General features: G+C 36.8%; 1 protein-coding gene across 1 annotated transcript; it reads left to right on the top strand.

The window, feature by feature from the left end:
• Window positions 1-2,638: 2,638 nt before the first annotated feature.
• LOC131160679 (protein NUCLEAR FUSION DEFECTIVE 4-like) lies at window positions 2,639-13,633 on the top strand. The gene is made up of 3 exons (XM_058116537.1): window positions 2,639-3,505; window positions 11,584-12,515; window positions 12,652-13,633. Exons 1-3 carry the CDS (start codon window positions 3,164-3,166, stop codon window positions 13,133-13,135), a joined length of 1,758 nt encoding a protein of 585 aa, XP_057972520.1. The 5' UTR covers window positions 2,639-3,163; the 3' UTR covers window positions 13,136-13,633.
• Window positions 13,634-13,666: the final 33 nt, after the last annotated feature.

Raw genomic sequence — 13,666 nt, 5'->3', positions numbered from 1 at the left:
TTCTTGTGGATTGTGATTGTGACATGTGTAGTAACCCAAAAAATAATAGAATTTAAATAAAGAGGGAGAGAAAATAGAAACAGAAGCAAAAGGAGGCCGTAGACTTCGTCGACAAACACAGGGTCTCGTCAACGAGAAAATACCGAGAGAGGTTCCCGACTGCTTTGAATTTCGTCGACGAGAAAATATCGAGAGAGGTTCTCGGCTGCTCTGAATTTCGTCGACGAATATAGGGCTTCGTCGATGAATTTTATGAAAGACTCGTCGATGAGGTGACGTGTCTCGTCGACGAATCTGGCAATATAAAAGGAGGGAAACCGGGATATTTTGTCATTTTCACCTCGCCTCTCTCTCTCTCTCTCTCTCTCTCTCTCTCTCTCTCTCTCTCTCTCTACGTCTCCCTCTCCCTTCTCTCTTCGATTCTGGTCCCACCAGTTGCAGGATCGACTATCCGAAGCTACCGCGACACTCCTGGCGGAGTTCTCTACACATCTACCGGAGCGGATTGTCGAGAAAATAGAGGTAAATTTCATCCCAAATTCAGGGTAAGACCTTTTAGCTAGTTTTTGGCTTTCTGGCAATTATAGGAAAATATATAGGCGTAAAAATACTGATATTATGTTCTGGTATATGTTGGTTTCAGGGTGTTTTGTAGGAGGCCCTGCGGGTGTTAGGCTTGTATTCTCTAGGGGCTTTCCAGTAGTCAAAGTAAAGGAAATATGTTATGCTAGGTATTTCTGAAAATACTATACAACTTATTTAATTATGAAAATTATGTATTTATGTATGGTGTGGCTTGTGAATATGAATATGGTATAGGTATATGTTTTACGAATGCTAGTTTCATGATTTTATGAATTTCAGTATTATGATTATGCGAATTTCGGTACCATGATTTTATGGATTTTAGTATCATGATTATACGGATCTCAGTACCATGATTACACGAATTTCAGTATTATGATCATGCAGCTTCAGTATTATGATTATTCAGTTCTCAGTATTACGTATGAATTACAATTACAGTTTATGCAGAATCATGATTATTTCAGTACTTCAAAATCATAACAAATAATATATATATATATAAATTATATGATATCAGACCCTGTTGGACTTGCAGCTATAGAGCACGGTACCGTTGCTACAGATACTATGTTACTTTATGAGTGCAACCACCTATTCAGATAATACGTGGTAAAGTCAACCACCTAAGCCCTTGAAGAGGTTAGGCTCCCCATCCAGATATAGGTTGAGGTGGGCAGGTCAACTGACGAAGTTCAGTGATTTATTCCTGGTTGGCCAGTCAGGGTAAATCCAGCCTACAGGCCGCATAACCCTGTCATGGGGGGGGGCAAGTCATGACACAAAGATAGTCACATGGAACAGTTTCAGTTATTATTACATACGTACGGATTTACAGTAACATGGACTATACTTATGTACACTAGAAGTATTTGAATTATAATCATAATACTGTCATGTTAAGCAATAGGGAAAAAGGGGTGGTGTATTCTATTATTTGTACTGTACTTTTGTACTCAGTTATTCATGAGTATATGAAAACAGATTTCATGATATATAGTAGCTCATTTGCCACACACTAGTAATAGCATATTTCTCCTTACTGAGCGTTGGCTCATCTCAGTGTTAATATATTTTTTAGGTGATCCAGGTAGGCGAGCAGACCAGGCTCGCAAATAGAGGGGCTTCAGTAGTGTCCTGCCAGAGAGTGGGTATGTTTTTGGGAGTGTTTTTGTACATCTTAGTATAGTTGAGGGATTTTTTGGGAAAACAGATATATGTGTATATTTTGGGAAAAATATGGTAGCACTTTGGTATTGATATTGTATGATATGGACATGTCTATTAAGTTTATGCTTTTCACTGCTTAGGTTTATGATTGAGTTTTCTTCAGTATGGTATCAGTGCATGTAGAATAGTATAGTATAAAAAATAAAAAAAACCCATTTAATTGAGCAGGTCGTTACAGCATGTTTAACTTTTATTGAATATTATTTGGTGAACATATATTTTTCTTGTTCAGACTTAGCACGCACACACACATGTTAACATAAACAGGTTTTCGTTTAGGTTTGATTGTGGTTGATGCTTAGGTAAAATCGGATTGTGGATTGTTTATAATTAATTAAAATCTGAAAATAAAATTAGCAATCAGCTGAATTACACACAACACATAGAATATAGGATTAGTAGATGCTTATAGTATTCATTTCCTAAAACCCAGACTTTTATTTCTTTCCTATTGTATGAAAAAAAATTCTCTCCTGATCTCATTTCAAAATTGGATCCTAAAACTAATTTCGGGGTGTACGTAAATTAATTAAAGATTAAAAATAAAAAAAAAATTGAACGAATAACATTCCAACCTAACGATACACAAATTTATGTGATCCCATTTCATTGGAGGAGGAATTTAAATTTTGTTTTTCCTAATATAGGGATCTTTGATTTTTGTCAAGTGTGTGTGCATGTGTTTCAATATAAATAAATAAATGGCGGTGCAACCTCCTTTAAAAAAAAAAAAAAAAAAAAAGAGAAATTGTTTCAATCTAATCTTCAACGGGCAAAACCTACTTTTCAACTAACAAGCAGGACACAGAGGGGTGGTCCATTCGGCTTCCAACTCACTAGCCCCCTAGAGGCTATAAAAATTTGATTCCATGAAATTCTCAAGTGGGTTTTGACAATTATTGTTGGATAAGAATCACAAGTCCATACTTATCAGCTCACCTGAGCTATGCCTATACCTTATTACCTCGTCACTTTTTCACATTTCAGTTATACGGAGGCTTGGCAAAGCATTGACATGAACAAGAGCGGCGCTTACAAGCTCTGAAGCAAGCAGGAATGTCCATGTTTGCGAGTTTAAATCTGCAGAGACGTGCTTGAATTGTTTCCGTTTCATTGAATCCATTCCTGCAGCTGTATTGGCGGCTGATTGGACCATGTGTTTATGCTTTGCATCATCTGTTCACCTGCCCCCTAAATTAAATTTGAAGTTTCAGAGCAAACGAGTGAAGAGAAGAGCACACGCTTTAGAATATTTCAGACCCAGGTAATGTAATCGCTCAATCTTCAAAATCAAGCGACTCCCAGGATTCAATTGGTCGTCTCTGATCAGTAAAATCCAGTTGCAGAGATGGAGGTGGGGGGTTTTGGGGAAAAGATGAAGGGTTTGTTCAACAACAGGTGGCTCGTGCTGGTGGCGTCCATGTGGGTTCAGTCCTGTGCTGGGGTTGGGTATTTGTTTGGGAGCATATCGCCTTATATAAAGAGTTCAATGGGGTATAACCAGAGGCAAGTGGCTATGTTGGGCGTGGCGAAGGACCTTGGGGCTAGTGTTGGGTTCACAGCCGGAAGCTTGTGTGAGGTTTTGCCCATTTGGGGGGTTATGCTCGTCGGTGTGGTGCATAACGTTGTTGGGTATGGTCTTGTTTGGCTCATTGTCACGGGAGTATTGCCTGCTTTGCCTTTGTGGGCGGTGAGCCTTCTACTCTCTCTCTCTTTCTCTCATGTGATGATGATAGTGTTCAATTTGGGGTTGATCTGTGATATTTATGGATTTTCCAATTCATTTCCATAAAAAAATGAGGGTTAATAATTGTTGCTGTCAGGCATTAAGACTATGGTGAATTTTGGAATTTGAGCAATGAATATAAGAGCATTGGGATTTTGATATTGTTATATGAATTTACTTGCCAAAAAAAGGTATCGAGTGGGACTAGTTTAAGTAATACTATAAATTTGATTATTTGCTTCTTAAATGTGAACTTATTATACCTTTGTGGGTGGTGAGTTTTAATCTCTCCCTTCTCTTTCTCATGATGATGGCAATTTTCTGGGTGTTTGCCGTTCAATTTGGGACTCATGCTTAATATATTTATGTGGAATGTCTTTCTAATTCCATTTTCATTTGCATGAAAATTGACCTTAGTCATGGAACTTAGAATTTGAACTATTGGTGTGAATTTGGACAAAATGCATATAAAATTTGGTATAAATTTGGACAAACTGCAATGCAAAATTTGTATGAATTTGGACAAAATACAATACAAGATTGTATTCATCCAAATTTGCACAAGTAGTTATACAAATCCGAGGCCTGAAATTCTTGCTGCCAAACACTGGGAGAGTATTCAATCTTTTCGTGAATGCTCTGTGCTACTTGGTGGAGTGGACAAGTCTCGTTTTTCTTTGTTGTTTCTGCTTTTCTGACCCTGAGGGACACTATTTCTGTACCTCCTCTGCATTCTTTTCTTTTTAATAGAAGTCACTGGTTATTCATCCAAAAGAAAAGCAGGACTATCAATAACTGTTTCTTTGACACATTAAAAATATGGTGATCTGGAACTCTTGAGCGATGAAGATTCTTCGGATGCATGTATTGAATTAATGTTCATTTATTTACATTGGTTTCTTTTGCTTATTTGTTTTTTCATGTTATTTCCCCCTTCTTCTTTTTTTCACGTTCTTAATTTTGCAACTTGATGCATAAAAAAAGCTCATAAATCATATTTGGGATTGGGTTTCTGATAGTGGGTCAATAAATCTGCTGGGATTTGTGTTGTATCCAACTAGAAGAAAACAATAGGATAAGGGGTAAACTAACAATGATTAAAGTCAAATTGAGAGAAGACCAACATGCGCGCTCGTGCACACATGCGCACACATATTTGTCTTTGTCACCTCAATTTTTCCTTTTTCACAATTAATTTGTATTTCATGAACCACATGTCAGATGGGTTTTAGGCTTTATGCCTTCCAAATTTGATAGTTGATACAGATTTTGTGGAAGGGCATCTACTTTCTCCGGAGGGCTCTTAGCTTCCTTTTTGCAAATAAGAACTATTTTTTCTACCATTCCAAAAAATTTTCTGGATATCTGACACATCCTGAGGTTTTAAAGACATTTAGCATATGAGTTATTCCTTGAGGGCATTACCACAGCAATCTTGAATTACTTCCAAATTTAAACTCGGAACACCATAGTTAGAATCTTATGGTTCATGATTCAAAATTTGTGGTTCATATCAATTCCACATCAAATCAATTCAAGTCTTATTGGAGAGTTAGAAAACAACCGAATTGTTCTCAAATCTATCTATTCACCTCTGAATCTAAAGAATCAATACGATTTGATGATTCACACGATTCTGAACCTATCAGACCTAGTCAAACTCAGTGGTTTAAAGCCTCCCTAGGACAACCTCTCCTTATTGCTTCTTCACATGCTTACCTTCCAATCCTTCTTTATGTCAGTTCTTTGCTGAAAACAAGGAGAAAAAAGAACTATAAAATCTTCTGTTGCCTCACAAAACCATTCTCCACTCTTGGAGGAATATAGTGTTTTTGCCATTGAGAACAAGGGGAAGAAAATTGGTCAGCTGAGGTGGTACTCTCATACCATTAGGTTGTTAACCATCATTTTTAGTAGATTGTTCAATTATTATCAGTATATTTTTTTTGTAAGTTGATTCTTTTTTTTGCTTTTTAATTAGATTATGCTAAAATATGTTTTTTAATTGTTGATAACAATAAAGGTTCTGTTTCCTATTATTTTTTTCTTGCTTCCTTTCCTTAAACAACATAAAGTTCAATTTTTTTATTAATTTTATTGACTCATTCCTTCACTTTTATTTTTTAGAGAAAGCATACAATGAAATGTGTTTTTTTTTTTTTTGAATTGTTAAATTTTAAAGTTTATTTTATTGTTTTGTATTTTGTTTGTTGTATATATTTCGGTGTATGCATGTCATTTGGAATCAATTTTGGAAATTAACTGCATCTTATGATTCAATTGGATTCTTGATTCATAATTCCTAAAGTTGATTTACGATTTCTCGAACCTTGATTTGACAACTATGCCAAATACTTATTGTTTAGAGAAAACATACAATGAAATGTGATTTTTTTATTGTTAAAATTTAAATCTGTTTTATTATTTTGTATATTGTTTGTTGTATGTATTTTGGTATGTTCACGTCATTTGGAATCAATTTTGAAGATTTACGCCGAATCTTACGATTCAATTTGATTCTCAATTCATGATTCCTAAAGTTGGGATTTTGATTCACAATTTTCTGAACCTTGATTTGAAAACTATGCCAGATACCCCTAGCCTTAGAGCAAGGAAGCCCGGATGGTTAGTGCTTTCCCCTGCCTCTTTGCTCATAAAACAGCAGTAAACTAAAATCACCTCTTTCCCTTTGAGATTGTTCCCTGTTGGAATGACCCTGTGGATGCTTCCCAAGGAAATGAAACAACTTTTAAGGAAAAAAATTGATGGAGAATTTTAATATCCTTCTAACCACTTCATAAAATGCTTTATGTTTACTAATCTTGGTCCTATACAGTTTATGCAGAAGAGCATGTGATGCTGTGATAGCCTGTTATTTTTCAATTGTTTTTTTTTTCCCCTTAATGAGAAGGGCTTTATAATACTATAGCTAATGTATTTGTGAGAAAAAAGCATGGTGTCTATGTAAGTCAAATATTTGGGAGAAACCACAGGGTCACTTTTGTGGGGAAGGATTTATGATATTTTCTTTTCTCTGAAAATCATTGCCAATACTATAGATGGCTTGGTTGCACATTTAAAAGGTCTATATGATTTAATTGTTTATTCAGTTTGGGCTAGCATCTATTTTTTTAAGATTTTGCATATATGGATTGGAGGGTGGTCGGTCATTTGAGCTACGTAATTTAGTCTCTTTTCTTGGATTTTTAACTTGAAATCATTAAAAGTATTTATAGATATAATGATTTATTTGTTTTTTTTTTTTTCTTTGTAGGCTTGAGTGGATAAAGCTAGATTTTTTCAATTTTTGACGTTTACTTTATGCCTAAGACTTGCAAATTTGGGACTCTGTCAAATTAAGAATAATATTTTTATGTTTAATATTTTGACAATTGAGCACAACAGGCTTATGGATCCAAAAGATTAACTTTTCAAACATTCAATAAAGATAGGTCAACTGAAAGTCAATGATTTCTACATTTTTATTGCTGCCACTACAAACAAGATTGATAAAAGTTATCAAGGCTAATAACATCAATAAGTTTCTGAGATAATTGTGGAAATTTATATGAAGACTCAAACTTTTATAAGTGATAGAGAAGTTAATAGCAAGGAACTCAAATAAATGAATTCAACTTGGACTAATGTTCAATGTGCAGAGGGTCAAGGCTTAATTAAGAAATAACAACAACAACAAACCAAGCCTTAAGTCCCACTAGTTGGGGTTAGTTACATGATTCCTTTTCCACCAATTCACATGATCAAAGGCATTTTCCTTGGACATCTTAAGATCTAAATCCTCCCTCTTCTCAATATCTCATTCCATATTATTTTAGGTCTATCTCTACCCCTTCTACTACTAGTAATATTGACTAGCTCACTCCTCCTCACTGGTGCACTATAGGGTCTACGTTCACATGCCCAAACCGTCAAAGTTGCTCCTCCCTTTTCTTGTCCTCTACTAGTGGTTGGTGCTATCCCTTACTTATTGTGAATATGTCCCTCCTTAATTTATCCTTTACTGTTACGCCCTTCATCCAACTTAGCATTTGCATTTTGGCAATTTTTACTTTCTGGATATGTTATTTCTTAGTTATCCAATATTCTGATCCATATAGCATGGTTGGTCTTACAGCTGACCTATAGAACTGTACTTTTAATTTTAGTGGTATTCTATGGTCACACAGCGCACCCATAGCACTTCTACAAGGTAGGCAGGAGCAGGTGATTGGATTCAAATCCTGCCATTCACTGGTTCAATCCCCGAAAAAAAAAATGCTGAATTATGCAAGTCCCTTCAGTTTCAATTTATTGCACTTTTCTTCCTAAAGTTTTAAGTTATGACAATTTGATCCTTATATTTTCAATTTCAGCTTTGTTGAGATCTGTAAACTTGCTTGAACATGAAACTTCAATGATCAAACTGACACAATTTGAACTTTATGGAGTGATGTGCAATTCAGTGAAATTTTATTAGCTTGTAGTGTAATTTATTCCAGAAAAATTAAAATACTAACATCAGTTTAAGACAGGACCCACCAGCCCGGATGTGGAATGATAACATACAAGTTATTAGTATAGGCCACAAATGCCATTGGCAATAAATGAGAGATCTCCACCTAGTCAGTTCTAAACACTTGAAAGTTTATATGGCCTACAAATCCATATATGTTAAAGAGGCTCAATCATTTGGGAAAACGTGTTGAAATGTGAACAAGGACGAGCCTTGGTCCAATAGTAAGAGTTTTACACCCGAACCTAGAGGCAGGGCTGCATGGTATGGTTGTGTAGATCATGCTCACCACATACCACCAGGCACCAACCTGGCATGGGTGCCGCATGCACTGGGCAATATTTATTTTTATATTTTTGAAATTTGAACATAATCAATTGTCTTTTACATTATCATTTCTGTCTCATACTGGTGTGGCAGATAGGAACTGATTTTTGGAAAGTGTGCTTGAGGCACCAGCTGTCATCCTTCACATTTTCTTGATCCATTTTAACTAAAAATGAAACACAAAAAATAAATAGGGGGGAGAAAAATAAAACAAAACTTAATCCTGAACCAAAATTCCCTAATTTTATGTGATGTTTCTGTTTATTATCTTCCATTTTAAAAACAATGTAACTTTTGAAAGAAAGAAGATTAGAATCACACCTGCATAATATAAGTAGTCTTCCTTCAGCTCGACCAACTACTGACTTCTTCTGGAGCTTTTTTCTTTAAATAAAACAAAACTTAATCCTCAACCAAAATTCCCTAATTTTATGTGATGTTTCTGTTTATTATCTTCCATTTTAAAAACAATGTAACTTTTGAAAGAAAGAAGATTAGAATCACACCTGCATAATATAAGTAGTCTTCCTTCAGCTCGACCAACTACTGACTTCTTCTGGAGCTTTTTTCTTTAAATAAAACAAAACTTAATCCTCAACCAAAATTCCCTAATTTTATGTGATGTTTCTGTTTATTATCTTCCATTTTAAAAACAATGTAACTTTTGAAAGAAAGAAGATTAGAATCACACCTGCATAATATAAGTAGTCTTCCTTCAGCTCGACCAACTACTGACTTCTTCTGGAGCTTTTTTCTTTCAAAGTTTCTGGTTTCGGAGGTTGTTCTGCAAGCTGGCTGAAAACTATATGAAGTGAGAAAAGCATGAAGGATCCTTATTGTCGCGATTTCCCGGAGAGGGTGTCTACACTTATCATATTTACTTTTTGGAATAGTTAAGGTTGGATCGATGGTGCTTCCACACTAATGGGGGAAGAGGGGGATCACATGCTGACTACTTTTGTTGTCTTTGAACCATCAACAGCTGCGTTCTCCAAAATTTGGGGCAAGTGTGACTTAGAAACCAAAGCGAAGACAATGGGATCATGCAAAGGAGAGGGTAGTGAAGACACAGACACACCAACCATTGGAATGGAACTCTTCACTAGGCCTCAACTTTCTTATGGCCAAGCTGTAGCAAAAATCTTTCAGACAATCCCTATCGTTTTCAGTGTTGTTATGCTATTAGCTTTACCAGAGATGCTTATAGAACCCACTATGAGTATATATAGGTAAACTTCTAGATAAGGAATTGAACCTCACATGATAAACTGAAGCACTGTCATGAGGTGAGTATAATCTGCTAGATGTACTGGATGTATTGTGCAGGGGAAACCATGACTTGATTCTAGCTCTTGATAATTGATATGCAAGCAATGCTGCGACTACTTCTACATCTTTTTAATAAGTTTTCTGTTTTTCTGTTATATTAGTTTGTATTTAGGGTCAGTAGAATTACAGTTTTGTCCCTAGGTATTTGTATATATATATACCCACCTGTATTGTTTACTGAAAGCACACGAATGAAAATTATTTTTTCATTTTCTTGATACTTTTAGATCAACAATTGTCACAACTGTATCTGCTAGTTTAGTTCTAAGTCTATATGGTAGATCAATTCTGTTGATGCGTTCCTGTTGAGAGGTTTTATTTTTTAGTTTTTAAATTTATTATCCAACTCTGGATGAGTTTAAGGCCTCCAGTGCCTTTAATCTGGCCTTTTTGTCACGCCCTTATCTCTAAAGTGTGGGTGAGGTGGTTTGGTGGAAGCCCTTCCAAGATCCCTGGTAAGTGTTAGGAATATACGAACAAATTCCGAAACCTGTGAGAAACAAATAGAGAAAGAATAACGCCAAAGAAAAATTCAATCACACGCACAAGACAATATTTACGTGGTTCGGCAATTTTGCCTACGTCCACGGAGTTGCAGGGATTTCAATATTATCAGGAAGAAATCACAGAGAGTGTGGCGATACAATTCTCTCGCTCTCGTTCTCTCTCGCGGATACAACCACCGAAACCCTAATCACCCGAAAGCACCCTTTTATATGTTGCGCCTAGGGTTCCGTTCCGAATGGGCTCCAAAAAATTTTCCCCGGGGGCGTTGCCCCCGGACCCCCACAAGTACAGCTTGTACCGCTTAGTCCATGAGCGCTGCGGGCCCAAACCTTCGCTCCATGGACTAAGCCTTAGGATAGAAATCTCTAATTAAATAGAGGTCGGGTCGTCATCCAAATCAAAACATAACTAGACTCCACAAAAGCCCAACAATAAGTAGTAAGCTCAGGCTCCGTGGGGTGGGGGGTTGGTGGTGGTGTTTTCTTTCATTCCTTGAAGAGGACAAGGTCACCCCCTTCCTCAATGAAAAAAAAAAAAAAGCAAGATGTTTCTTGCCTCACTTTGGTATTCAGCCAATATTTTCTTTAGACATGTCTCTCTGGAAGACTTGCAGGGGCATTGAATTTTTTCTCCCTCTCTCAAGGATATCTTGTTCTCCTTGTTTTTGTTTTCTTCACTTTGTCGTACTTTCTCTTTCCTTCTTTAGTACCATATTTTGTTTATCCAAAAAAAAAAAAGAAAAGAATAACAAAGAAAGAACTGAACACCAGAAAAAGGTTTTGAATTCTCAACCCCCCCCCCCCCCCAAAAAATCCCCTCCTCACAAAGGAATCCAAGAATAAATAGCAGTGAGTGAGTTGGCAAAAGCTTTCCTGGGGTATTAATTGCAAACTCATTCCATTTTTGGAGGATTTGTTCCCTGTTCATGTGGTTGAGAAGCCCCTGGCTCCACCTCTTACCTCCTAATCTTGAAGATTGAGCGTTGAAGACGATAGTTTTAATGATTTCCTGATTGTTATTGGATTGGCATAGCATGTAGATGTAAATGGATGCATTTTTATTTAATCCTACAATGCACAGCCATGTAGGGCATCTCTCCTTATATGGTTATTGCTAACTCATATTTAACACAAAACTGCATGCTTTGAGAAGCTTGCAAAAAATTTTCTGTCTTATTTTCTCCTCTAATGTTGAGCATAACATGTTCATGCTTGTTTCCCTATGTGTAATTTAACTTCATTTGACAGTTCACAACCTGTGAAATTTCGGTTGTCATTAAATGAGTTTATTCGATAATTAATTTGAAAGAGCTTTAAAGGATTCATTATCGTATCATCTTGAATTTTAACGAGATTATATCTTGCAGCTGTGCATTATTATATTTGTGGGAGCAAATGGTGAGACCTACTTCAACACTGGAGCTCTGGTGTCCTGCGTGCAGAACTTCCCAAAAAGCCGAGGTCCTGTTGTTGGTATACTGAAGGGCTTTGCTGGGTTGAGTGGTGCAATTTTGACTCAGATTTATGTGACGATCAATGCCACTGACAAAGCAGTGCTGATTTTCATGTTTGCGGTTGGCCCATCAATGGTAATTATTTCTCTAATGTTCATTGTTAGACCTGTGGGAGGTCACCAACAAGTTAGGCCTTATGAAGATTCAAACTTTTTATTTATTTATACCATTTGCCTTATTCTAGCAGCCTACTTGCTGGGGGTTTTGTTGCTTGAGGATCTCATTGATTTAAACCAAAACCTTGTCACATTGTTCACAGTTCTATTAATCATTATCATTTTGCTTCCAATTATCATTCCCATTCTATTGGTTTTCTTCTTGGAACCAAAACCTCTGGTTGAGGAGAGCCTTCTTCTTAGGCCTCAGAAACAAGAATCAGGTACATCTGGGAAGGATGCAAATGAGGTCATTCCTAGTGAAGTTGAGGATGAGAAACCCACAGACGTAGACTCACTTCCTGCATCAGAAAGGAAAAAACGAATTGCTCAGCTGCAAACTAAACTTTTTCAAGCAGCTGCAGAAGGAGCGGTAAGAGTCAAGCGGAGAAAAGGACCTCACAGAGGGGAAGATTTCACCCTAATGCAGGCATTAATAAAGGCAGATTTTTGGCTTATATTTCTCTCCCTTGTGCTGGCTTCTGGGTCAGGTTTGACGGTTATTGATAACCTGGGTCAAATATGTCAATCCCTGGGGTATGCCAACCCAAATATATATGTATCCATGATCAGCATTTGGAATTTTCTTGGTCGTGTTGGCGGCGGCTACTTCTCCGAGATCATCATAAGGTGTAGTTCACTTTCTTCACGAGTCACAAATTTGATCTCTTTATTTATTTTTTATTTTTTTTATTTTGGGATGTAATTTAGGCAACATTCTCTCACTTTTTCTTTTTTTTTTTTCATTTTCTATTTTTTATACCAGAAATTATAGCTATCCTAGACCAGTGGCAATGGCTGTGGTTCAGGTCATAATGGCAATTGGATTCTTCTACTATGCTATGGGCTGGCCAGGGCAAATTTATGTTGTGACCGTTTTGACTGGACTCGGTTATGGAGCTCATTGGGCAATTGTTCCAGCAGCAGTTTCTGAGCTCTTTGGCTTGAAAAGTTTTGGCGCCCTCTATAACTTCCTTGCACTGGCATGTCCTGTTGGTTCTCTAATATTCTCTGGCGTCATTGCTAGTGGCATATATGATTATTATGCGGCAAAACAAGCTGGCCTCCTTCAACCAAATTTGACTACTCTTGTGGGGGATGAATCTCTTTCTTGTGATGGTTCCATATGCTACTCCCTCACTTGCTGGATCCTCTCAGGACTCTGCATTATTGCAGTTGTAATGAGTTCAATTGTTGTTTTTAGGACGAAGAGTGTCTATGCACAGCTCTATGGAAAGTCTCGCACTTGAGTTGCATGGGGAACAATCACAAAAAGGTTGTTTCAGTTGTAGTTTGCTCAAAAACCCGCTTACCATTCAGAAGATGGCTTCACAGCTTCCATTGCCATCAACAAAGGGCAGTATTTATATTGGTATATGTAAACTTTGGAGCTCATGGATAGTCCAATTATGGTTGGATTTGTCTGATCTCTTGTTTTCAGTTGCAGTTTGCCTAAAAATTCCCTTACCATTCAGGAGATGGCTTCTGGGCTTCCATTACCATCAACAAAGGGCAGTATCTATATTTGTATCTGTAAACTTTGGAGCTGATGGATACTCAAATCATGGTTGGATTTGTCTAATCTCGTGTTTTGGACCGTCTCTTCTTCTTTTGGGATACGCCTCTTCTCAAACCCATTAGTCCTTTTTTCTTCCCTATGGGTTACTTGCACGCACAAATTTTTCTTTAATCATTGTCTGCAACTCAGCTATTTACAAATATAAACAAAAAGTGAATATTTTTTAAAACATTGATTTATTCTGCCTTCTGGTTTGGTTGTT

The sequence above is a fragment of the Malania oleifera genome, chromosome 7 (assembly GCF_029873635.1).
Source record: "Malania oleifera isolate guangnan ecotype guangnan chromosome 7, ASM2987363v1, whole genome shotgun sequence".
Classification (NCBI taxonomy): domain Eukaryota; kingdom Viridiplantae; phylum Streptophyta; class Magnoliopsida; order Santalales; family Ximeniaceae; genus Malania; species Malania oleifera.
Note: the sequence above shows the minus strand (reverse complement) of the source record. Positions and strands in the feature narration are given on the sequence as shown.

Coding starts and splice junctions, on each gene's coding strand:
- LOC131160679 (XM_058116537.1), top strand. CDS start 3,164: ATGGAGGTGGGGGGTTTTGGGGAAAAGATGAAGGGTTTGTTCAACAAC. Junction 3,506..11,583: donor CTGCTTTGCCTTTGTGGGCG/GTGAGCCTTCTA, acceptor TATATCTTGCAG/CTGTGCATTATTATATTTGT. Junction 12,516..12,651: donor TTCTCCGAGATCATCATAAG/GTGTAGTTCACT, acceptor TTTTTATACCAG/AAATTATAGCTATCCTAGAC.